The sequence below is a fragment of the Leishmania braziliensis genome, chromosome 31, assembly GCF_000002845.2.
Source record: "Leishmania braziliensis MHOM/BR/75/M2904 complete genome, chromosome 31".
NCBI lineage: Eukaryota > Euglenozoa > Kinetoplastea > Trypanosomatida > Trypanosomatidae > Leishmania > Leishmania braziliensis.
The window spans coordinates 825,039-849,811 of NC_009323.2; the positions used below are offsets into that span (position 1 = coordinate 825,039).

The 24,773-nt window shown below is 57.7% G+C and overlaps 8 protein-coding genes across 8 annotated transcripts; all 8 read right to left on the reverse strand.

Annotated features, from left to right (window-relative positions):
- Positions 1-2,727: 2,727 nt before the first annotated feature.
- Positions 2,728-4,155, reverse strand: LBRM_31_1880 (conserved hypothetical protein; the record flags this gene model as incomplete). Its single annotated transcript, XM_001567134.1, has 1 exon — positions 2,728-4,155. One exon carries the CDS (start codon positions 4,153-4,155, stop codon positions 2,728-2,730), a length of 1,428 nt encoding a protein of 475 aa, XP_001567184.1.
- Positions 4,156-4,647: 492 nt separating this feature from the next.
- Positions 4,648-5,208, reverse strand: LBRM_31_1890 (conserved hypothetical protein; the record flags this gene model as incomplete). Its single annotated transcript, XM_001567135.1, has 1 exon — positions 4,648-5,208. One exon carries the CDS (start codon positions 5,206-5,208, stop codon positions 4,648-4,650), a length of 561 nt encoding a protein of 186 aa, XP_001567185.1.
- Positions 5,209-6,340: 1,132 nt separating this feature from the next.
- On the reverse strand, positions 6,341-7,189 carry LBRM_31_1900 (conserved hypothetical protein; the record flags this gene model as incomplete). The annotated part of the gene is made up of 1 exon (XM_001567136.1): positions 6,341-7,189. One exon carries the CDS (start codon positions 7,187-7,189, stop codon positions 6,341-6,343), a length of 849 nt encoding a protein of 282 aa, XP_001567186.1.
- A 1,006-nt stretch (positions 7,190-8,195) lies between these two features.
- LBRM_31_1910 (conserved hypothetical protein) lies at positions 8,196-9,023 on the reverse strand (the record flags this gene model as incomplete). The annotated part of the gene is made up of 1 exon (XM_001567137.1): positions 8,196-9,023. The coding sequence occupies one exon, from the start codon at positions 9,021-9,023 to the stop codon at positions 8,196-8,198; it is 828 nt and encodes a 275-aa protein (XP_001567187.1).
- A 640-nt stretch (positions 9,024-9,663) lies between these two features.
- LBRM_31_1920 (conserved hypothetical protein) lies at positions 9,664-14,196 on the reverse strand (the record flags this gene model as incomplete). The annotated part of the gene is made up of 1 exon (XM_001567138.2): positions 9,664-14,196. One exon carries the CDS (start codon positions 14,194-14,196, stop codon positions 9,664-9,666), a length of 4,533 nt encoding a protein of 1,510 aa, XP_001567188.2.
- Positions 14,197-14,397: 201 nt separating this feature from the next.
- Positions 14,398-16,419, reverse strand: LBRM_31_1930 (conserved hypothetical protein; the record flags this gene model as incomplete). The annotated part of the gene is made up of 1 exon (XM_001567139.1): positions 14,398-16,419. The coding sequence occupies one exon, from the start codon at positions 16,417-16,419 to the stop codon at positions 14,398-14,400; it is 2,022 nt and encodes a 673-aa protein (XP_001567189.1).
- Positions 16,420-17,432: 1,013 nt separating this feature from the next.
- Positions 17,433-19,553, reverse strand: LBRM_31_1940 (conserved hypothetical protein; the record flags this gene model as incomplete). Its single annotated transcript, XM_001567140.1, has 1 exon — positions 17,433-19,553. One exon carries the CDS (start codon positions 19,551-19,553, stop codon positions 17,433-17,435), a length of 2,121 nt encoding a protein of 706 aa, XP_001567190.1.
- A 1,234-nt stretch (positions 19,554-20,787) lies between these two features.
- On the reverse strand, positions 20,788-24,384 carry LBRM_31_1950 (conserved hypothetical protein; the record flags this gene model as incomplete). The annotated part of the gene is made up of 1 exon (XM_001567141.1): positions 20,788-24,384. One exon carries the CDS (start codon positions 24,382-24,384, stop codon positions 20,788-20,790), a length of 3,597 nt encoding a protein of 1,198 aa, XP_001567191.1.
- Positions 24,385-24,773: the final 389 nt, after the last annotated feature.

Here is a 24,773-nt window from a genome sequence, read left to right on the forward strand (position 1 = left end):
AGAACACCCCCGCCCCGGCCGGATATTATGAGCTGCGGGGGCTGGGTCAATCGCCGCCGTTGGCGCAACCCGCCGCAGGAACAGGCCACGGCTTTACGCGGTGCGCCGTCGACGGGGAATGGGGAGACGGGAAATCCTCGTAGTACTCGCGGGGTTCCAAAAACATACACATACTGTGGAATCGTCGTAAGCAGCTTCCGGGTGTTACAAAACCACATAACACACACACGCGGTGACATACCCCCGCTGGTGGGCGAATCCTGTGTCCGTTCAGCGGCCCCACGAACCTTCAAGAATATATTGAGGGAATCATGTGACATGGCGCCTCCCCTAACCCGGGCGCGTGCCGAGACAACGCCGCACTCTGTTAAGCGTTCCCTTCCACCTAGTCCGGCAGCAAGATCGAACACCGGACTTGTTCCTTTGAGGGGGGGGTGAGTCGATCGGCCGCATGCTTTGGTGCCCTTCTCTTGCTAGCTGCGGTGAGAAAAGCACAGTCACGGCTAGAATGCCCAGTTGTAAGCTCTTCTGGCACATTATTCTCCCGAAGCGGCTCATTTGACTCACGGAGGCCGCGCTAGCCACCAACCTTGTCGCCGCAAACGCGGGAAGAGAATAAAAAAAGAAAACTTCCCGGCGCTAAAGTACCATCACAAAGTACTACTTTAGAGCCTTCGAGAAAATAGAGCAGCATCGACCCAAATAATACTTCAGGGCTTATGTAGCCCTTCGGAACGGGGATTTGTAGACGGAACATGGGGCGATGCAGCGCTATGCAAAGTCACCCGAAATGTGCCCCCCAGACGCCCACGTTATGAAGCCACAACCCAACGCACGCAATGGGCTCGAATCAGAAAAGCAAGCATGAGAAGCAAGAGCACAAACGTGGGCTACCTCTGCGAGCGCTAGGCCTTTGTGCCATAGAAGGGAGCCGCCCTAAATCCCAAAAATCTGTCAACCAGCAGAAAAACACCAACCTGAAAAGCGCCACTCGCTGCTAAAAATGAGTTGGCTATAGGGGGGGGCGGGTTATTCCGAGCATCCCGTCAAACAATATCAGAGCAGAAACATGCAGCTGCAGGAAATCCTTTTCTGCCTTTTAAAAGGAATGAAAACGACTGGCTTCAAGGCTTCGGCGGCATGCGAGGAAAGGGCGCCTTTCGAACAGGCAAGGGTGACGGACCGCCACGCCAAGGCCATTAAAAAACACCCCGGTTCCATAATTTTTCTTTCACACTAGGCAGTGCTTTTTCTTTATCTAAACAATCCCTCATAGCTTGCAAACGTACTTGTTGCTTTTTTTTTTTGGCATGCGGGGGTTGCTTTTTAGGGGGTTGTCGGCAAGGGCTCTGCGGGCCTGGTTCAGCCACCTGCCCGCTTGAGCGCCAGCCCCGTACCCAGGCAGCGCGCAATAAACAGTGAGGGAAAAAGAATGACACTCCTCTAGCCCGATCTGGGATAGTGGGGGGGTGTTTTCTTTTTTTTTTGTAGCATCCCCAAGGGGTGCTCTTTGGGCCGCTTTGAAACGGTCGCGCATGGTGCGCGCATGCTGCCTGTAAAGTTTTTGTTCTTGTTAGTTACGCAAAGCTTTCGTCGTCACAGCCAGCTCCCCTTGTCACCTGAATGCCATTTTTCTTTACAATGTAGCGGGTATGGTTTTTTCCCACACAGGAATGCTGAGCCGGTAGGCGGCAAAGCGTCCGTCCCCTTTTGCCGCGTTATCCCGCTCCTGGTTTCTGGCGAATCTCGGCACCGCATTTAAAAACTTTAATCGCCCCCCCCCCCCTTCATTTTGACGTAGCTTGGCCAAACAAGGCGCCAACCTGGCCGCATCCAATAGAGTCGTGCGGGCGGTGCGTGCCAAATTTTCCGCCGCGAGGAAGATGCGGGCAGGCAAAACAGCAAACTTCCAAACGTCATCGCCATGTTGGGCTTATGCTTCCCCGTTGGGACTTCAGGGGTGTGTTTTTCTTCCGCTCGCGGCGCGTGGTGGCGGGCTTCTGCGCCGGCAGCCCCGGCCTTCTGGGGGGTGGGGCGGTTTTCCTGGCGCGGGCGCCGCTATCCACCCCCACCCGCGGGCCGCGCAGCGATTTCGGCATGGGCATCGCAAAATATATTTGCTACTTTCAATGGATTCCCAAATCGTATGCCGTTTGGGGAGTATGAAAATAAAGAAGCTTCGCGCGGCTTGCGTGGGGGGGGGTGCGCGGGGGCGCCTCTCCGGCCGGCGGCGGGGGGCCGGGTCTGTGTGTGCGCCCCGCGGCGCCTTTTGCGCGGGGCGGGGGGGCCGGCGCTTTGTTTCGCCCCGGGGTTCCCGGGGGGGGGGCCGCCCTTTGGGGCCTTTCCCCGGCCCCCGAGCCCCGGCCCCGCGGGGGGGGGGGGGGGGGCGGCCCGTCCCTGTCCACGGAGGGGCAGCGCCCGGCGTAGCACGCGCGCGAGAGGGCCCGGCTCGGCCGGTTTCCAGGGAAGGGGTTGGGGTTTTTCGAGTGTCCGGCTTAGCGAGTTCATCGGGGTGGGGCGGCGCTTGGCCGGCGCGCAGGTTTTTCTCCAGCCGGGGGCACCCCTGTGGCGGCCAAGGTCTGGTTGGGATGCGCCTTGTGGAATGCAGGGTTCGTCTGCTTTCGGGGTTTGCGTGCACGTAGGGTTGCTCGTTATCTTCCCTTTTACGCTTAGTAGGGGGCCACGGCCGGGCTCTCGGTTTCGCCAAAACGTTAATCCATAACGGCCTCAACGCGGCACCGGCTTCAAAACTTGGACTGCGCCGAACACCGCCATTGGCGATGTCGGCTGGCTGCGGCGGGACTCCATCTCGTGGCAGAAGTTCTTGTGCTTGTCCCAGTCCGCCTTCTGGCACTCGGAGGAGCAGTAGAACGTGACGTCGCAGCCGCTGCACTTGAGGAGGTCTTTTGTGGTATCGGGGCAGGACGGGTTCGCGCACTTCATGTCGGCCTGCTTCCCGACAAACACGTCGCGGCTGTGCACTGCAAGGTGATACTCGGGGGCGCTGAGGGCGAGAAACACGGTCAGTATGTGCTCTTTGAGGGTGTAGAGCACCTGCAGCACATCATCGCAGTCTAGTCGGCCATAGGCGGCCTCGGCGGAGGAGAGGGCTTCGTTCAAGATGGGAACCAGATTGCACAGAAGCCGGATCTCCTTCACCTCGCTCTTCACCCACAGTAGTGCCAGGACGATGCGGTCCAAGGTGAGCGTCTTCGCGCTCGGCAAGTCTGCGATGTCACTCTGCGGGGACGAGATGGACTCGATGTTGTCGAGGGCGTCGAACAGGGCTGTGCGGCAGTAGAAGAGTCGCCCGTTGTGGACGAGGTGGCCAATGTCGTCCAGGTGCGGGTTCTCCATGAAGTCCTTGCAGAAGTTGTGCAGGAACTTGGAGGTGGTGTCGTGCATGCGTGCGTCCTTCGCGTTGACCGCGGCGATCATGACGCAGTCGAGTACCTTGATCTTCTCCATGTCGCGCAGGAAGACGGTCGGGCCGGTGCGCAGCTTTGTGTAGCAAGGGCATCCATCGCAGCATACAAAGGTGTTGAAGAGCAACTTACCGTTCGACGAGTACGGGGAAACACCATTGCGAGTGTTGACAGTGAAGAAAAGAAACTTGATGGAGTCCATGAGGCGGCGAAAGGCCTCGGCAGAGGTCATGTTCTTGCGCAGAAAGCCCACACACTCCGTCACGTTCCCGGCAGCCGCGGCGAGGGTCTCGGAGTTGTCGGACTTCACCTTCTGCGCCGCTGCCTGAAAGCGTGTGCAGTGCTGGTCCAGCAAGTTGAGCAACGCAGTTTTTTCGCCGGCGTTTGACACAGTGAACTTGGCGGTCATACACACAATCCGGAAGACGTCGTGCGCCTCGCCGAAGACGCCAGTCATGTTACGGAACGTCTCGTGAGTTGCCACGCGGTTGTAAATGAATGTCACCGCCTTTTCGAGGAACGGGTCCTCATGGAGAACCGTGTGCGCCATTAGGCAGTCCATCAGCCGAGTCGCCACCGCAACGCGCTTCGACGGAGAGATGTTATCCATGTAGTCATCAAACCAGTCCATCCGCATCTCTCGAAATGGGTAACGCAAGACGGAGTCATGGTTCACCGGCGGGCGGTCGTCTGCTGTGTCGGGGGAGGAGTCGCGTGACTGGTCTGCCATAGTGCACACAGGAGTACAAGAAGAGAAGGAAACACGGAAGAAACCGGTGACGGGCAGAGAGTGTCGCACCGGCTGAGTATTTCTGAGTGAGTAGGATGTGGATCTGAGGAAGAGGTGTGGCAGAAGGCGGAGGGGGGAGGATGCTGGCAGTGGATTTGCTAGGTTCATTGCATACCGTAGCGGTACTCGTGTGCGGACAGAGCTGGATGAAGAGAGCGGAAGACTGAAGCGTCGGAGCTGCGCTGCGCCATGTCAGGTCCCTACGACAAAGGCGTGCTAGGCGCGCATCTGCTGAGGCCAAACAACAACACCATGAATGGTGAGAATAAGATGGGACCGCAAAGCGTGCGTCATTCGGGATGCAACACTGAGTCGATCGTCTGACTGCAGCGCGCTCACCTTTTCGAGGAAGACTTCCACTTGGCTGAGTAGAGTGTTCACCACCAGCCGCAGGGATGTCACAGCAGGGTTAATGTTTCCCTTCACAAAGTGCTAGGAAAACTTCGCGTACCAAAGGGCTTCTTCTGCCTGGCCACGAAGGTATGAGTCGAGCAGGTGCCGCTCCGATTCCTCCAGCTTGTCGCGAATGTCGTTAAGGTCAAACCCTTTCTTTGCAGCAGCGAAGATGATGCGCAGGTAGCGAAGTTGGTAGAGACGGAAGAGTTGGGCGGCAAGGCGGTTGCCTTCGGCGCTCATGTGACCGCCCGACGTGGGGTTGCTCAGTAGCCGGCAGAGCTGCAGTCCGGCTTGGTAGAAGTAGGGCGACTTGCGATGAAGGCTGGGGGCAAGTGGGTCCGTCTTAAACTCGCGAAACGTGGCAAGGGAGAACTTGTGAGGCGCATGGACGCTGACGTAGCCCTCAGTGCGGAGGGCCGTCGCAGCCCACAAAGGAACGGTTGCCACACAGCCCGCTGCCACCTCGGAAACGGTTTCGCCTTCGTGGGTGCGAACGGTTAGATCCTTGCCCATATTGAACGACGGGACAGCGAAGGTGACGACGACAGGCTCCTCGTAGGCACCAATGTCGTCTAGATTAAAGTAGCTGCGGATCATCGGTGTGCCCAGGTCAGAAAGGGTGCGGTAAAAGTCACCAAGAAGAGATGAAGAGTTTGACGAGCGGCGGGTGTGCGTCTTTCGGCAAGGGAAGCGTGTATGCGCAGTTTTGCGTCGGGTTCTCTATGAGTAAATGTTGCAGTTGGGTTGTGGGGCACTCAGAGTGTGAGTCTATAGAGTCCCCCTTAGGTGGAAAGACCAAGATGTCGATGGTTTCGTTCGTATGTGATGCGACTACTCGCAGCTGTGAGGAGTGGCCCACCAGAGTCTTGGCACCTGAGTCGACACTGGGATGCGCGAGAAAAGACACAGGAAGTGGAGGTGAAGAGAGAGGAGCCGTGATTATGTTTGTGGCGACCCAGTCATTGGTACGGGCCAGTGTGTGACTAGTAGAGGTGCTTTGGTAGCTTTTTACGGAGCTAGTGCAGATCAGAGAAAGGATGTTGCACACACCCCATGGGGCACCGCTGCTTCAAACGCACGCAGAGGACAGGCAGATAGACATGCAGAGAGAAGAACATACACATGACCCTCGACCGCTGAATGTTTGCCTTCGCAGCGCGTTGCGCGCCGAATAAACGTGTGGGGAGTATTGGTCAGCTTCATTTGTCGCAGGCAGCCATGCATACAGAGGCGAATCACACACACACACACACGCATCGCGGTCAACAGCGTAAACGAGTACAGGAGGGAGAGGAGGAGGGAGGGGGAGTGGGGGCGGAGGCATGCCGCACCATACGAATGTGTGATTGACAAAGGAGAAGAGAGAAGGGGAGAGGTGCCGCTGTACATCTACGAAGTAGTGAAAAAGAAAGAAGGGAGAGGGAGGGGGAGGCAAAGTCCCAGCAACAGCAGTAGATGTCCTTCCCACGGTTTGAGGCATCGATTCACAAACTACCGCAGAGGACGAGAGAGAAGGAGGGAGAGGAGAAGGAAAGAAACAACACAGCTAGGTTCGGTCACCATGGCGCGTGCAATGGAGCGAGACGGAGGCGTGAAATCCGTTGGCGTCTCCGCCGTGGTTCGATGCACCCAAAGACATGCGACAGGTAGGGTCGGCGGTGCTGTCTTCTCCCCCTTTGTCTTTTCTGGCATTCTGAGTTACCCTTGGGCCGTGGAGTGCAGCTTTACATCACTCCTGCACCTGAGAAGCATAGTACTCACGCTGGCGCTGGAGGTGCTCCTGGCGGTGCAGAATGCGACGCAGAAGATCCATGTTCGTCTGGTTGAGCGGGCGGTCCACAATGTTCTTCACATCGCGCAGGAGCTCCTGTAGCTCCACTTCGGAGATCTGCGCGAGCAGCCGGCGGCGAGCTGCGTCGTTGTGCTTCTTCTTGTAGAAGTCCGCTGTGCCGTTATGCTGGATACCAGCCAGCTCATCGACGTCCTCCTCTACGCGCATGCGCTGCTGGTGTTCTTCGAGAATGAGTGCCTCCAGATCCTCTAGCTTCTGTGGAGACGCACTGCTCACGTCGCTGAGGTCGTCGCCGTCCACGCCGCAGTACACGCCGGAGGTGGACTTGAAGGCGAGATTGCCGAACGTGTCGCACTTGCCCGTTGCTGCAGTGTTCTTATCCAGAACTCTGTGCGGCCCCCGCCGCCATCCGTATTGGTCCCCGCTGTGGTTACAGCACCCCAAAGTCGCTGCAGCACTCTTCTTGGTGCACCCAGTGCCGCAGCGATAGGTGGAGGAGCGCAGCTGGCCCTCCTTCAGTCGCCAGCTACCAGGATGGGCTGCTACGCGGGGCACGCAGGGGCAGCCACCAGTAGCTGCGTAGTAGTTGTTAGTACGCGGAATGGCGAGAAGTTTGTAGTTGGGGAGTGTCTCGTCATGGCCGTAGCAGCGGCATTTGTGGTAGCAATGAGGGTCCGCTGCAGCACTGGTGCCATTCCCCCTGGCGTCTGCCGGCTGTCTCTTCTGCAGCGACCTCTTGGCCGAGGTACCCTTCACTGGAGGTAGCGTACCTGCGGTGGTGCTCATCGGTGCGTGCTGAGAAGAGTGATGATGAGAGTGGCAGTTTATGTGCCCACTGTGCAGTGATACGATGCGTTCAAGATGGAGCTGAAAAAGGGAATGCGAATGCAAAACACAACCACGCACAGGATGTCACGCGGTGACCAACTGAGGGGGGAGGAGGAGGAAGGGGAACCGTAAGAGAGAGATGGAGGAAGCAGCAAAGACGGCAAGTGGGATCAACGGAGGAAGGCAGTATGGACGAGACACACTCGGAAAGAGCAATGAGAGACCTCATGAGCGGGGTGAGGGTATGTGCGTGTCGCTCTGTCGCGGGGGGTGTTCTCACACGAAGAGGGACCAGGAAAACTGAAAAAGAAGGGCAGACCCCCTTTGGCGGCGGTTAGAGCCTGATGTGAAGGTGTAACTGCATGTACCTGTTGAGGTGTGTATGTGTGTAGGTGCAGGAGGCGGGCTTCTGCGTTTCCAGGTACTATACTAAAGATGTGGCTCTGAGATGCATGCAGGCGAGAGGGTCCTACGGAGGCGCCCTATTTGGACGTCACACGTCTAACGCAGTCGTGCACACACACACACAAGCGCACCGTGGCGTGATGTGGCACGCAGAACACATGGCGAGGTGCCAGGAAAGAAAGCGCAATTTACAAGGGGGAAAAGCCTTCCTGAGCCGCTAAAAGGAGCTGGGCTGAAGGTGTGCGTGTGCGACTTCGATTCTGCAGCCAAGGGAAAGCAAAAGAAGGCACGGCATTGTACATGAGAGCTCAACATCGGAGGAGAGAAGACCAGGTGAGAGTGACCGGGAGAAGAGAAAGAACAAGAGTAATCGCTTTCAGCATAAAAGGTGAAGAGAACAGGATGGGTGAGGGGGAGGGGGTACAGTGCTGGCGATAAATGGGCATGCGCTCCTGCCTGTGTGGGCAGGCACTCGTTTGCCAAACACGGTGAAGAAAACGCATTCCACAGACCTGCTGAGTCACAAGAGAAGAGCAAAACACCAGGAGGGCGATATCCATCACTTTATGCTCTGCATTGCCTCCGCCGCCTTCCGCATCCGCTCCTGCCAGCGGAGCCGGTTCAGCCGGTTTTCTTCCTCCACGAGGTAGTGTAGACGGATGATGTTGTACTTGGAGCCGACAGGCTGGTCTGCCACGTACTCCAGTTCGTCCATAATCTCGCCGTACTGCTCTCCGAGAGTGAGGGCGGTGTCCCGGTCATGTGATGTGGAGCCGAGCCCGCCACGGATATTACCTGCCACCCGCTGACTCGCTTCGTACTCATCGGCGTGATGGGTGGCCATGAGGCCTGTCTCCGCCTCTAATGCCGCCCGCTTCCCTTCTGCATCCATGCGGGCCAGCATCTCATCTCGCAGGACACTACGCAAGAAGTTTTTGCGCTCCTGTGCACGTTCCTCGCGTTTGGCCTCAGCACGCGCCTTGCGAGATGCCTCGAGTTGCGGCCTCGTGTTCAGAGTGGTGGGGCCACGTTGGGCCACCGTGCCGCCGTAGTTGCGCGAGTTGGGAAAGGCGGTGCGGGTGTTTGTTGCCGTGTCGCGGCCGTGTCCGTCAACGTTAGCGGACGTGTGAACCGTGTGGGGGCCGTCTGCGGCACGAAAGGTCACTTTAGGCATCGCGGACGGGTCTGCGCCGCGGGCTGAGCAGTATAGTCCATTTTTTTCCGCGCCGAACTTGGCAGGGCAAGGGCACCCACCATTTGGGGCGTAATACCCCTGCAGTGTGCGCGGGTTGCTGATGTCACGGCGGTAGTTGGGCAGCTCCGTATCGTGGCCGTAGCACTCGCACTGGTGGTACGATCCGTACTGGCAGGTGGGGGGTGACGGCATGTCTCTTGGCCGTATTATAGAGGTATGCGTGTGTGTGTGTGTGTGTGTGTGTGTGTGTGTGTGTGTGTACGATACTGTGGGTAGCAGAGTGGAGAGAAGTGGGAGGCTGGTGAGGAGTGGAGTGGATGCAACAATGCACAGACCACAATGCAAGTGGGCAGCACGACAAGCTGGATAAACCCAGAAATGGCAAGAGAAAGGCAAAGGGTAGATGCATGAAGTACCCGCAGAAGGGGGGAACGGGCCTGTGGACGTTGACGTACACATGGAACACAGCGCACAGAAACCATGACTGCCCACCTTCGTAGTAGCGTCGCCACCAAAAGGCATGCCTGGCACGCGTTTCACGTAGGTGCAGTGTACTCGGTAGCAGCTGGAAAAAGAGAAGGGGCGCTGCTGTTGCTGCGTGTGGGACGGTGAGGTGGTGTAGATAAGCATTCGGGGATACTCACTGCAAGAGGCTGTGTCTTGTGCCAGACCCCTTACCATTAAAGCGAAAGCTCCCCGTCTCTGGCGGTGAAGTCCGGATTAGAATGATAGTTACACATGCGTTACGTAGGGGAAAAAGCAATTGGCCACAGACGGAGCCGAAAAGCAGCGACACGGTTTTCTGTTATTCGCACTAGGATGTTCTCTGTTGTCATAATCTCTCCAGTTCACTCAGCACAGAGAGCTGTGCCTGTGTCAGTGAGAGTGCTTTCCCTTGTTCGGCCTGCACAAGTGTGCGCGCGATAGGTCGCCACAGCTCCAGGAGGGATCCCCAGAAGGGGGCCGATGCTGACGCAGGGGGCTCAGCAGGTGTCAGCCGCTTCTTCGGCCCAAACACACACCGTGTCCACCACGAAATCGTCTTAGCAATCTCTTTTCCATGCAAGCGCAGAAACGTGCACAAAGCGTCATGAGGAAGCGGCTGTATCATCTCCTGCCACAGGCGGCCAAGGCACCACAGCACGTGGGCAGCTTCGTTGATGCCGCCCAGGTCGCCGCACGAGGCACCGGAAGCGTATTCCTGTATACGAGTGCTCGAGGCCACCAAAAACACAGCAGAGATGGTCGCGAAGGGAAGGGCGCCCACTGGTGCCAGTGAACCAGAATTGGTGTGCGAACAACCTGGGGCGCATAGCAGCACTGCCAAACCGCAGACGGCAGTGATCATGTTCAGCCTCATGTTGGACATGACAGTGGCTTTCTTGTCTTGTAGGAGCGCCAAGAGCTCGTTCACAGTGCGCAGACAGTGCGAGTGCAGCTCTACAGTGGACTCAAGTCCAGCGAGGTAGAATACTGAGCAGGGGCCGCGTTCGCCTTCGCACGTGGGTTGCGCACAACTCGGGGCGCTGCGTCTCGTTTTCCAGTGCTGCTGGTCCCAAAGACTCAAAAGAGACCCCACACAAAGCCAGGCATCGGAGGCTGCAACGTTGTGGGTCGAGGCAAGGCGGAAGTGCGCCTCGTACTCTTCACTCGGCGTTGGAGGCAAAGGCGTAATAGAGGGAAGCACCTCGCGCATGCACAACGCAAAGAGATCCCTTCCAAGAGAGTCGGAAAGGCATCTCGGGCTGCTCACCGCTCCAGTGCCTGGCGCTAGAGCCACATCAAGAGGCCGAAAAAGGGAGGAGGGGTACGCAACGAGGAAGACGCAGTCATAAACGATAGCGAAGCAGGCTCGGCGCACTTCACCGAACTCATCCAGAAGACAAAACGCTTCATCTTCAACACCCTCGTCTGTAGTCATGCTGCTTGGCGTTGTCGAGACATGGGTTGGATGCTCTGGCAGTGACTGACATACGGACAGAAGAGCCATGCAGCGATTTGGGAGCGCCTCAGCACTGCTGCAACTGCTCAGCGTGCCATTACATCCGATGCCGCTGGCGGCTAGAGGGAGGAGCAGCGACGATGTAAGGGCCATCATGCGCCCATCAATGATTCCGAAAGCGCCGCCAGCTTCTTGCGGCCGCAGCTGCTGCTTCAAGAGTTCGTCGCGGTCTATGACACCATCACACACGCAGCTTACAAGATCGAGGGTCACCATGCACATATCTGTCATGTCCACAACTCGACCTGCGCTGTCAGCAATGGGCGAGTGGTTAGAGTGTGCACGACGGGTGAGATAGTGAGCGTAGAGGTTGAGCATGTGGTGAGCCACTTGCAGAATCCACGGCACAACCATTTCCAGTGCACCACCATCCATCGCACTCGCCACATCTGCCATCGACGTCAGAAGCGTCGCCATCTCGAGCATCGGAGAGGCGTTGTCGGAGAGAGAAGAGATGCGGAGGAGTTCCGTGTAGTGTTGAGCCAGCATCTCCAAAACCTGCGCAGTCACTAAGCGAGCAGAGTACGATGCTAATGAGTCAGTGCCATCCGCTGGCCTTGCAAACAAGGAGTCCACCAATGGTGCTGTTTGCCAGAGTGAGGGCAGCACTTCGCTGAAGAGATGGTACACACCTTGCCGGACGCTCCACTGGAAGGATGGGAGGTGTGAAGAAATAACACGCAACACCTCCACAATGGCGCGAACGTGCGTTGTCGCTCCAAAGGACTGGCAAAAGACGCGGGCACGTTCGCAATGGTCGCTGTGCAAAAGATGGCCAGCCGCCTCTTCATCTCCCTCACCCGCATTCTTGCCGCCACTGCTGCTGGTGCTCGTGCTGTCCAGGGATTCCTCCTCGAGGTCCGATGCATCCTCGTCGTTCACGGGACTGCGCATCAGCTGGTTCATCACCTTCAGGCATGAGGTGAGAGTAGAGTTGAGAGTCTTGACGCATTCCACCTGAGCCGCTTTATTAACCTCCGTGATCAGGCAACCGAGAACCAGGTCAAGAAGCTTCTCCAGGCCACCATTTGTAAGCATCACCCTGTGGGTACGCTCTACAATGCGCAACCTGCTTGGAGCCACGTGATCAGCGCCGAAAGTGTGTTGCCATGCGTTGAGTAAGCCCACCACAAGTCTTCCAAGATACCGCACGGCCTGGATACGCACAAAGAATGGAGCGCGAGTGCCAAGGTCACCTTGTGTTAGTGGGCTAAAGAGGCTCAGGATAGACTGCAGCTGCTCTGCAAGGTTTTCCTCGAGCAGCTCAGGAGTCGCTGCAGCAAGGGAGGCGCTGACTTTGTCGTCAGCGAGAATACCATCGAGGACTTCATTCGTCATAAACAAAATGGACTCCACAGTGCAGGCTGCAGCGAGGCTTGAGGGCGGGAGGATTGTTACGGGGCGCGCAACAAAAGGGGCAATCGCCATCAACCACTCCGGCTGGCACGAGAGACTAAGCGCACACCACGCTACAGCCTGCCGTAGTGTCCCGTTGTCCGGTAGCGCGACTTCCAGCGCGTCTGCACGTAAGGTGTCCTCCTCCTCATCGTCACACTTCGCCGGGACTTCTGCTGATGCATTCTCCGTTCCTTCGGCTGACTCGACAGCAATCGAAGCCCAGCCATCGTAAGTTTTCGGGGTGTGACTGCCGCGGGGCCCCCGACGCCGCCCGGTGGCCGACTTTACCAGAAATTCAGCTGCGCTGTCCGGATGGTGTGTTGTGTGTTCCACTAGCCCATCAGCTACCGATGATGGAAGGGTAGCTGCGTCTACTAGCATGCTGTAGAGGCAGGAGACGTAGCCGTCTGCTGATGCGGTCACCGTCGAGGGATGCGCTGAGGGCGCGGCAAGGTGGATTGAGGGGGTTCTGAGACGCGCGCTCTCGGCATTCATCCACTCCGTCATGTAGTTTACGCACGCCAAGACGGCGGCGTGAACGCTGTCAGACTCACCAGCATTGTCATACTGAAGCTCAGCAAGGCACGCTGCACGGCAGAATCTCGCAAGAAGGGGAGTCACCGTAGTGTGAAAGGCACTGTGAAGGGGCGCGATAGCGTTGAGCGCGACGGCGTCAGCCATGTACCGCATGCCAACTGCCACGAAAGGAGCGGCAACCACAACAGCCTCGTGCAGGAAAACACTGTCAGCCCTCTGACTGTCCAAAATCTCCAGACGCCCCAGTACGTGGCGGAGAATGAGGCCCTGAGCGGCACTTTGAACACTGAGAACCGCGGTACCCACGACGCGAAGTGCCTGCGCAGCAGGCCCCTCACCCAAGCTGGTGCTGCCGCTGTCCGTACCAGACGGGATGGCAGGGTGGTCACTAGCGGATGCACTCGAGAAGTCTGAAGGCCCACAAGGTAGCACACCCGACTCCATGCACGCCCGAAAACCAGCGAGTGTCTCCTCCAGACACAGTGCATTGAAACGCGCCACAGCCCCGCTTGCAGCCTGGTCTGTCTCCATCTGTCTTTCAAGAAGTTGCAGCAGCTGTGAGAAAAGGGAGCAGAGGGCCAAGCTCTCGGCTGCTTGGCCACCCACCCATTCCCGCAGAACCTTCGATGTGGAAAGCGGACCCTCGCATATCACGCGCAGTAATGCAGCGCACCGGCACTCATGCTGAGGTGTGTGTCGACGACCGCCTTCAAATGCGTCGCTCACAATGCACATGGCCGGGTCTGTGCGGTGGAGGAGAGAGGATATAATGCGGGACCAGACTGCCGTGGCGGTGGATGCCAGGCTTGTGTGAGCCAATCCACTCAGTAGGCAGGCGATGAGATTACTTGTGGCTCGCTGTAGTGGTGCGGCCGCGGTTGCCGATGATAGCGAGGATGAGTCTCCGAGAGCGGCGTCAAAGAGGGTCTCCGCTATAGACTGCACCGCCGTTGTTGGATCCTTCCCTGTAGCGCTGAGGTAGAGAGGCAGACGGTCGCTGCAGTGCATCAGCTGACGAGCCACCGTAGTGGCAGAGAGCCGCACAGTGACGGAGACTGTTGCATCACAGACAATAGCGAGTGTGGACACTAGCGCGGACGGGTGGTGCGACAGGGCTTGGAGCTGTTCTAGGTTCAAGGCCTGCACCGCTGGGTCAGGGCTAGTGAAGGCTTCCAAGAAGCGATGGAGCTGCTCCTGCTTCACTTCTGTCCACTCCATACCTTGTCTGCAGAGGCGGCAGGCGACGAGAGAGGGGGTGGAAAGGGTGGGAGCGTTGCAACGGAAAGGAATCGAATACGAGAGAGGAGGAGGGAGACACAAAGTGTCACGGGAAAGGGCCGAAAAAGCGAAGGGAGGGGGGAGAGGGCCCATACAGGAGTGGTCGCTGTCCTGTGCTCCAGTCAGACACACGGCGTCATGCCCTGACATGACCACTGCCAGCACAAAAGTGCGGAGATGCGCTCTTTGCGCCCTCCTTCCTTTCCCGCACAAACCTCAGAACATATGCGATTCGGCTGCAGTCCAAACGGCGAGTGGTGGTATGTGTGTGTGTGTGTGTGCGGAGTAAAGGCGGTGGGTTTCATCCCCGGCCAACCATAAGGGCGCATGCTCAACCACACCATGTGTGACTCATTCCAGAGAGGGCACAGGACCACCCGCTTTGTTCTCATCGAAGACACGCACCTGCTTCGCCTCCATGGCACTTTGAAGAGCTTGCACCTCCGATTGTGGACGCCCCGCGGTGCGCATCATCTTCAAGAGTTTGTTCAGGAGAAGTCCGTTTCCCTTCACGCCGTAGTGCTGCATTTCGGAAATCACAAACGTTAGTTCAGTGTAGTCCTGCGTCTGTAGAATTACCTCTGCCATGATAGAGAAGGTGACAAGGGAGGGAGCCAAGCCAGTGGCAGATCGAGAAGTGGGGCTGACGCGCCAGAGACCCGGCGCTGGTGAGGTACTGCCGCTCTTTTCGGGGCTGCGGCTTTCACTGAGGCGTAGCGGGCTCGGCGGAGCAAAAAAGAGAGAGCGGTAAAAGCTAAAGACGCTTGCGGGGTCATGGGAGTGCCGTGCTGCCTGGAGGACAGCGTTCACGAGGTACGTAGTCATCGGAACGTTTTGCATTGTAGTCGCTACCGCCATTGCATCGGTGTAGTGGCTACAGCGCACAAGCCCTGTCAGGAGACGAGCATACATGCCAGGGGATGCTTGCCGCTCTTGCCTTGTCTGGTAATCCGTTACACGAGCCACGGCGAGGTGCATCACGTCGCACGCCTCGCAGATGGCAATGTATGAGTTGACGGTGTACTCGGTCGGGGTCAGGTGAAAACGATCTGCGTCCATCATGAGAGAGTGAGCCTTGGCTTCGACGAGTATAAGGCCAGAACTCCGCGCGCGATGACGTCCGTGCGTGATGGGGGTGCCACCAGAGTCCGCGGGGGTGTGCGCCCGTGCCACCGCGAGGGAGACGGAGGCATGCTCCAGTAGGCCCATCACGTACTGGAGAATGCGTGGTGTCGGGTCAGTGCCGCTATCCACAAGATAGCGGTACATCTCCCAGACATTCTCCATGCCGCGGAGACTCAACACGATGCTGGAGGCTGCGGAAGGTGTGGCGAGCTCGGCAGGCAGTGTCCCGCCGCTGCCCATGAGTGAGATTTCTTGCCAGTTCCAGTACTCGCATCCAGCACCGCCGCTGACAAGCTGTGCGCTGGAGCTCAGTGACGCCTTGCCAGGCTGCCCAGCACCACCGCCTCGCTTCACACCGACACTGTAGAGCGTGTGGAAGATGTCCTCGTAGGTGTCGGCGCGCAGCCGCAGATGCTTTTTGATTACTTCGTTGTGAAGGCCGTAGAGAGTTTGACATTTCTCGATGGGGCTGCGATGGGACTGGAGGCAGGCAACAATCCGCTGGAGCAGGTTGTGGTACTGCGTCTGCCGCGCCTTCCAGATAAGCTCGCGTTGGACGTCATTTAGCCGCACCTGGCGGTGGCGAGAGTCGACGTGCACTACCAGTGCGGGGTCGTAGCCGTCGCTCTCAATGCTGCGTGTTTCTTCAGAGCGGAGGTCTGCTACTGCACGGCGCTGATCATCCGACTGATGCGCCGAGTTGAGATCTTGGATGGTACCGTGCGTGCCGGTGTGTCTCGGCACAACACGCTTGCAGAGTGTGGATACGTACGGCGAGTTACGCGCCTTCAAGGAGCGCAGTAGCGTCGCTGAAGACACAGCGGGACCCTTCTCAGGTGATTGTCTTTGCATGTGCTGTATGCGTGGAGATGAAGAGGGAGACGCCACCTGCGAGCGTTCTGTGCTTGTCCTCGCACGATTAACGAGCTTTGAAGCGCATTTATGCACGTCCTTGTGATAGGGGGTCACACGTGACAAGGGAGTCTGCTGGGCTAGTCGCTGTTCTCTGTCACGTGTATCTACAGAGACCTTCTTAGGACTCCTGGACAGCTTCGACTGGCGCTGGGGTTGCGGTTCATCGCCTGCCCTGCGAGGGCTACGGTGCTGTCTGGGGATGAAATGGGATCTGAGAAGGTTAGAGGATCGAATGCAGACAGGCCGGCTTCCCAGCAAGAGGGCGTAGAGGGAAGAACTGCACAGCTGCGCCAGTTCACTGCATCGCCAGACGCGGAAGCGGCTCTGGTGCATTACCGGTGGTTTGTGCTGGGAGTAAGAGCGAGTCACCAGTCTATGCACAGAGTGTTTGTCGGCTTCTTCCGTGAAAGGGGTGGTGTGAAGGTAAAGAAGAGAAACAGTAGAAGTGATACGGATGGGAAGAAGAGGAGGAGGAGGAGAGATGGGGGTAAGCAGAGGTGCACTACGGAGATATAGGAGGGGTAGGGAAGACAGACGAGTGAAAGAAATCGACGCACATCGGCCTCGGATGATGTGTAGAGGTCTTCGGCAGAAGGATAGCAGCGCGCGGTGTCATCACGAACACAAACGTGTGTGTTCGTCCAACTAGTCAAGGCGAAGAGGGATGAGGATGAGGGGGGGGGGAGGGAGAGGGGGCCGCACAGGCCAAAAAATGAGAAGTTAAGGACAGAGGAGTATGGAAAGCGCACTTTGCAGCATCGACGTGTGATAAACAGTCAGATGGTTTGTTGCTGGGAAAAAAAGGATGGGACAGGCACCTGCTCCTTCACACAGCACACACAGGTCAGCTTCGAGGGCAGAGGCTAAACGGTCAACCCCCACGAAGTCTAAGAGAGAGAGCGACGACATAGCGCATCGACCGGGGGGTTCCACAATTTGGTGCAATATGACCAACAACCCAGGAGAGGGAAGAGAATAAGTAGACACTACAAAAAAGAGTCCTCCCTCGTTCCTCGGTAGAGGTGTGGTTGCGCAGGCAGCGAGTGCAGCGGTGAGGTGGGGGGGGGCGAGAGGACTGGGGAAGTGTGAAGGCACGACAATACCAACGTAATAAATGGAGCAATGTAGGTGAGCGTAGGCTCTACGACATCGCCCTATGAGGTGCTCCGAATGCCACGCTCACAGGCTAACGTACACGCTCTAGCGTGTAGGTGAGGGTATTCTTCTCCACTGGTGGCCCTCAGACAAACGCTCCTCTTGGCTTCCCCATAAGAGAGAAATATACTCAGAACAAGCTGCACCGCGTGGACACAAGGATGTGCGATGCACAGTTACACCTGAGGGTGCTACGGTGACGCGCCTTTGCTTGTCGCGCGTGCTGCCTCGTAGGCAGAGCTGTTCACCAAGCGAAGCCACAGCACCGAGTTTGGCGGTGGCCCGGTTGACGAGAAGCACATCTGCCACCCATAAATCCACCCGAACACCAAGCCCAGTCGAAGGTAGTTCTCAACGCTGCTGGCGATGTAGAAGAGCTCCCCGGAAGGCGACTTGGCGGAGGTCGTTGTCGTTGTCTTTTTTTTGGTGCCGCCGCCGCCCTGTTGTGCCGCCGCCGCCGGGGAGGAGACCAGAGAAGGGGTACGGCTATCGACGACCTCCCTCTTTACATAGCCCCACACCGATGCGATGGCTTCCACGGTCTCTGCACCGTCTTCGGTGCCCATTCCTGTTGCTGCGACAAGGTAGACGTCACACGCGCAGGATTCGCCGAGAGAAGCCACTTGGCTGCAGGAGATAGACGAACGTCGTCGCCCTGGCAGGAGAGACCTCTGTTGTATGGTGAAGAAGGTCAGCGGAGGCAGCGAGGATGACATCTCTATTGCCGCTGCCTGCACTTCACTTGCTTCAACACCGCTTTGCAGCTGCGCCGAAGGCGCGCAGCTATAATCCTGTGAGAATGCCTCCGATAGCGGAAAGGGGTGCATCACGCTCTTGCGCAGAATCCTATCACGGCGGAGCGGCGTCAGACACTTCCAGCGACACAATGCCGGGAACACGTGGAAGCTGAGCGGTATGCGGTCGAAGCGCGATGCTGCTCTAGAGAGCGTCGTCGGTAGGCACGGAGATGTTGTGCATGGTGACATTGGAGAGCTGGCCGCCACTGACGTGACCACTGGGAGTCCTGCAGTGACAAAGAGCGATGTCCAGCAGTCTGCTAAGCCGAGGTAGGCCAGGTAGCGCTGCGTTTCTAGTGACAGACAGGAGGTAAGAAGTTTATCTCTGGCGGATTCAATACCGCGCTTGCGCAGCCACCGCTGCAGGGACGCTAGACGGTACTCGAAGGGGCTCCGGCTTAGCTTCGAGTGGTGTAGCTGCGATGCAGCAGAGAGAGCTGCAGCGGACAGATCATGGCAGATGTAGCAGTCGAGGTGGTTGGTGATGACGCCAAACCTCGACTCCTGCACCGAGAAGGGCAGCTCTCGACCATTGGCGTCGAGGCGAGGGTGGTACTGAGGGGTGTTGGGGTCGCTGTAGCATGCGGTCACGGCAGAAGAGGTGCTGTTATTCAGTACATCTCTTGATGTAAAGCTCCCCTGCCGGTCCGCTTTGTGGCTTACATGAGGAGTCACAACCGCTGATCCTGGATTTCCACCGTCCCTCACTGCTTCTTTTGTCTTTCTCTCCGCTGCGGCTGTGGTTGCCTTGACTTTCTCTCTGAAAGAGGGGTTCTTGGTCTCCTGTCCAAGTTCCACCTGTTTGATCTCCGTCTCCGTGTCCAGGTACCAGTAGAGGGACCACCCGAGGTCCTCGACAAGGCGGTGCTGGAGCGCGTGATGCAAGTCGTAGAGGGCGCACGGCACAGATACGGCAACAGAGCTTGGAAGTGGCGGTGAGGTGCCGTTGTGTTGAGGGCGGCTGCCTCTTTCAGCGGCATCTGGCGAAGGTAGCATGCACGGTGAGCGATAAGTGCCACGAGGCATGATGGGGTTGGAGGTCACTGGGATACGACGCACAGTCGACGCCCCAACGTGGGCTACTGTACGGGATGCAGCCTTGTAGGTAGGCGCCGCTGCTTTGTTCTTGAGAGGCGACTGCGTCCCTGGGGAGAATTCTTTGCTGGTACCACGCTGCGGCGCAGAAGTGTTCAGGTGCTCGACCACGAGTGCTGGGACGTGCGAGGCCACCATGGCGCGAGACGGTGTGCCAAGAGAAGACGGCGCAACACACTCCCCGTTAGCGTAAGCAGAGCGTGGCTTGCTGGTCGACATGGCACTCGCCGTTTCCACACGGCTGGTGACCGCCTCTGCCACTATGGATGATCTTCGCAGGGCTTCCGGAGAAAGATCTATGATCGACATCGTGCTGTCAGCCAACTGGTTTGACGGTGGCACCGGTGTGGACGCAACGAGTCGGCGGTGGGGTTTCTCTGAGGTAGACGCCGGGGTCATCGAGGAAGACTCGGTTGGCATGACTGCCGCGGGCCTCCTAATGGTAGCAGAATGCCCAGAGAAAGCCCTAAGAGAGAGGCAGAGAGATACAAGCAAGTTAGATTAGGATCGTACACGTGTGGGGGCGTTTTACACAGCTGTGAGCGGAGAAGAAAAGAGTCGCTGTGGAGTGGAGCAGCAGCAGAGGGCCTATGACGATACTGTAGTGCTGCAGCGGGATGCGCACACGAGCAAACGTTTTGGTTTTAGTGAAAACAGGGAGCAGCGGAAATGTCACGGCGAGGCGGAGGACGAGTTGCGCATGTTAGGGACAGCGCATTGTGCTCAAGGCATACTCAGACGTACTCGAGGCTCCCGTTCACAGCATAAAAGAGGCACTCTAGGAAAACGATCGACAGCTGTATGGAGGAAGGGTCCCTTGCTTGTCTTCCCAAGGGAGACCAACGGCCGGAAGTGCGCTTCTATAGCTGCCCTAAGGCACAAACTGACACTCGCGCGGACGACGCCTAACTCACAATGCGGCACCTTGTTTCACCATTGTGTAGGGAGAAGATGAGAAATGCCAGAAAAGAAAGAGCGGACACAAAGTACGTGCAGAGAAATCCCCTTCCCCCCCCCCCCCCCCCCCCCAAACATCGATGTATGACCGAGTCTAAAGCAACAGCCACAGGAAGACTCACTGCTTTGTGGCAGGGCAATCGCCAGGAGATGCGGAGCGAGCGAGCGGTACATCAACGAAAAAGGGACGCAGCATTAAGACACAGGCACAGGCACAGGCACACACACACACACCATGAGGAATAAATAGGAGGGGGGGGGGAGAAGAGGAGGAGGAGTCCTGTAGGTGGACTACTGTAGGCCAATGGCCTCATAGAATACACAGCACGCATGCCCATGCATGTGTGACAGCGCGGGAGAGAAAAGACACGACACGGACAGGAAGAGACACGCATACAGGAAAAAGTGAACAGCAGAAAACGAAGCGGCACACCAAGTGAGCTACACAGGGCACACACACATATATATATATATAGATGGATAGATGGATAGATAAGGTGAAAGAAAAGGTGAAGTACACTCTGGGCCCCCGCGCACGGCTCACTCACGGCATGTGTGTGTGTGTCTTTGTCCAAATGAAAAGATAGATACAGCATGGGGAGGCGTGCACATGGGGAGGAGAGTGCAGGGCCGAACAAGCACGGCCTCTCAGTCAAGCAAAAAACGAAGTACGCTGTATGTATGCCTCACGATTGCCCTATGCTCGAAACACATACTCATTCGAGTTTGTGCCTGAGCGTGCCATGAAGTCCTGGCCGATTAGCCCTTCGATCTCTTGCTTGAAGTTACGCACCGTAACATCGAACACCTTTGAATTCTTCTCGCGTACCGTATTGTACAGTTCATCGTGCTTAATGCGCTGCCCGTGCTTCATCACCTGCATGATGGAGGTCTTGATCATGTTACGCCGCTTCGTGATGGTAGCATCCTGATCCATAGTGCCAGGAACCACGCGGCGCCGCTCGGCGTTGGGCCAGTATGTGAACTCACCACGCAGGCGGCTAGGCGGGCGAGTGTAGTCGTAGTTGAGGGCAATGCACACTTTACCGGACGCAGCCTCCGCGCCCACGCCATCGCAGCTGTTGCTGATACGAACCAATAGCTTGTCGCGGTCGAGACACAGCCTCAGAATAGCAGCAATGCGCCGCTCATCCATGCCTGCTCGCTTTGCTAGCGTCGCCAACTCCACTCCGGTTCGGCCATACGCGGCAATTGCGAGGAAGAGTCGCTGCAGCAAGAGTGTGCTGTGAATGGTTGTCACGCGCCCGCCCTCCTTGGGGTAGGACAGGGTGAAGGTCGTGTACGCGTGGTCGTTCCAGTCCCACCGCAGCATACGGTTCGAGTGTTTCTCATTGTACGCGAGCTCCACCTTTTCCAGCTGCACAAGAGCATCATTCGGAAAGGGTAACGGTGCTGTTGCTGACGTGGCCATGGAGAGTGCCTGCCCGGCACGGGCGACCAGCTCCACCGCAGACATTGGAAAAGGAGAAGGTGCCGCACCGCTCTCACCCGCTTGACCGGGGACTGTTGCCGGTGCCGCCTCTTTGTCTCCCCATAGACGCCAGTCGAGAATGGTGGTGGTGAGCCTAATGCCTTTGGTCGGCACCTCGGTTGCCTCTACAGGACCCTTGGAGGCGGGCTTGAAAAGCTCGCTCTGCGCGGAGTAGCTCATATGGAGCTCGCGGACAGGCTTGAGAAGGGATGCATCGCCGAGCCAGGTGGCGAGAAACTGCATTGCCTCTTGCTCGTGGCGCTTCTTGTTGCTCTGGAGTTCGGCATCGGAAATGACGTCGGGGGCCGGTCGAGTCAGAAGACGCTCTCGAACCGTGACGGTGTAGCGGCTGACGAAGAGGTCGCGGTTCTTGATGCACCGCACCATGCGGAGAGCGCTGTGTAGCTCTTCCTTGGACGTGAGAACCACGGCACTCTGCTCTGCCGCGCCGGGGGGCGAGCCACGGGCAGGTGCAGCTGCAGCGCCTGGGCTGACTGGATGAGACGCAGGTTCCTTTGACGCCTGCTCCGGCAGTGGCTTTGGCCGCTTCGCCCCAATTGGTCGTCCCTGTGCCACGCTGGGGGAAACAGGTCGGAGTCCCCCGCTGCGCTGGCTTGTGCTCTCGGCTCGGAGCAAGTACACATGCACGCTGTGGAGCAGAGGATCGGTGAGAAGATCCGCGTACCTATTGGGCCACATCGTCTTCATCACGTTTTGCACAGTGTCATAGAAGAGATACTTGCAGTCCCCGAATAAGCCAGTATTGTAGCTGGCGCGCACGGCAGTGGCGTTGGCGTCCGCAGTGGTGTGAAAGGCTGACGCGGTAGAGATAGAAGACGGTATCTGAGCACCGAGCGCCAAAATATCGCTAAAGGCAGACGGGCACAGCTCAAGGGAGTGCTCCGTTACAGCGTTCCAGACGCACTCGACGCGGCGCAGGTACTGTAGCACTGCGGTGCTCAGTTGGGACGCGGTGTCGTCCGTCTCCGGAGCGGCTGCTGCTCCAGTAGCGCTGCGGTGACTGCAGTTGTTCCCCACCTGACCCAGAGCTTCGGCGATAACGTCCTGTAGTACCTCTCCCAGCACGCTCTTAAAGCAGCCCTCACCGAGGTTAAACTCTCGCATGATTTGGTCGCCCACGTCCAGAGACGCCCATTTCGGCATCCGGGGCCCCGGTGGAAAGGAGAGGCTTTGGAGCCACGCTGCCAGGGTGAGAAGTGCAGCACACACGTTCTGTTCGAAGGGGGAAAGCACAAGCGGAGCGTCGCAACCGCCTGCGGTGGACGGGTGGCTCGGGTTTGCCACGGCGCGCTGATCGGAAGCCCTCGTGTCGATCTCGGTTCCAGTCGCGCCACCACTCGCGCCATCGTCTTTAGCGCCCGATGGAATTCCTGAGAGCAGCACAGAGAGCAGTGGACGCAGCACTTCACGCACCATGGCGCTTAGCACCGTTGACCCATGTGGAAACGGGCCAGTCATCTTTGGAACATGGTAGAGCACCGGTTGCTTAGCTTGTGTTGCCAAGTCTGGCGGCGTCTTCACGTCCCAGCAGAAGAGCTGCACCAGCATGAGTGAGGTACCCCAGTCACTCATCTCGTTGCGCTCCACAAACTTCGCTGTAGACTCCATGAACGTGGGGTAGTCAATCAGAAGCTGCTTTAACACTGGGCCGCAGCGTGCGAAGAGGTTGTTGGCGACGTCAGGGGCTTCCACATCCGCCAGCACACCTTGCTCGTGCTCGAGGAGTTTCAGCATCTTGCTTGGGGGGAAGCGTGATAGGCAGGCGTTCTTGACATGTCCGAGAACGAGTGCGTCCAGGATGGTGCGCACCTCCAAGTTTGCTGTGGTGCTGCCGTCTCTCTTCGATTCGACCTCCGCCACGAGGGAGGCAATGCAGTGAATTGAGTGGTCGAGGTGCTGCTCGCTGATGGCGATCTCGCGCTGCGGGGACTGCTGAAGCTCCAGCGCGCCAAGAAAGAGAAGGACAGATCGGAAGAGCCACAGTGGCGTCCGAAGCGACTCGAGGAAGTCTTCTCCGAGCGTCAAGATCGAAAGGACGTTGCGTCGTCCATTCGGGGTGATCGCCACGGTTGTGGGTGGCATGAGGCGTGTGTGTGATGAAATGTGGGAAAGAAGCCCCTGCACTACCTTAAGCGCGAGCACCATCTCACGGCAGCATCGAACAATGCTGATGAAGTATGGACTCATGGTCAACATAGGTGTAATGACGGTGCGGGCCGCCTCTACACATCGCGATACAAGGTCGGCTCCATCCATCTCAGGAAGCTTAAGTTCTCGTACAAACGCCTCCTCCTGTGCGGTGATGTTGAGCTCGGCAAACGACTTGTCCATGCGCTCCTGAAAGTAAACGACAATGCCACGAACCCACTCTCGCGCCAAGGCACGCCCGCCATCGTGGCCTAGGCTCACCGCTGCTGCTGCGCGATCTGCTTGTTGGAATGTAATTGACCAGGAGAGGATACGGTTGGTGACCGCGCGTGTGTTGCGGATGTTCTGGCCGTTGCGCACCACCATCTCACCGTTCATCTCGCGCAGCATCATCTGCCACTTGGCCGCGATCCCTGGTGGACTTGATCCAATCCGTGCTACTGATGGCGTGCCAGCGGAGGAAACAAAGAAGTCTCGAAGCGGGATTCGGCCGTAGTCACCTGGCCCGTTGGTGCTAGAGGTGCTCGCGTCTTTACACTCGGAGCTGCGCTTGGGGAGTAGCTTGTCGTAGATGATATCTAGCTTCTTGAGCTCTGCCAGCTCCTCCTCGGTGAAATCGGTGCCGAAGCGCATGGTCGTAGCTGTTGCCAGTGTATGTGTGTGTGTGTGTTAAGGGGTGAGGGACGGAAGGGGCACGATCACTACCTGATACAGAGGAACAAAGGAGCCGTGGTTTCTCGCCGGGACCACTGACCTGTAGTGGGTCATTCACCAAGGAGACTGTAGAGAGAAGGGCGTGTGTCCTTGTATGTGTGCGTAACTGTGTGTGAAGAGATAGAAAAGAGTGAGGCACAGGACGCCAAGAGCGAACGTCCAACAGGAAGGAAAGAGGGGGGGGCAAAAATGACTACCAGAAGACAGCAAACAAAGAGTAGTTTATGACGCGGGTATGACGTATGAACGGCGCTTCAAGCTGACAAGCAGCGCGTGCCAACCTCGGCGCCCCACACGAGAGGACCGAA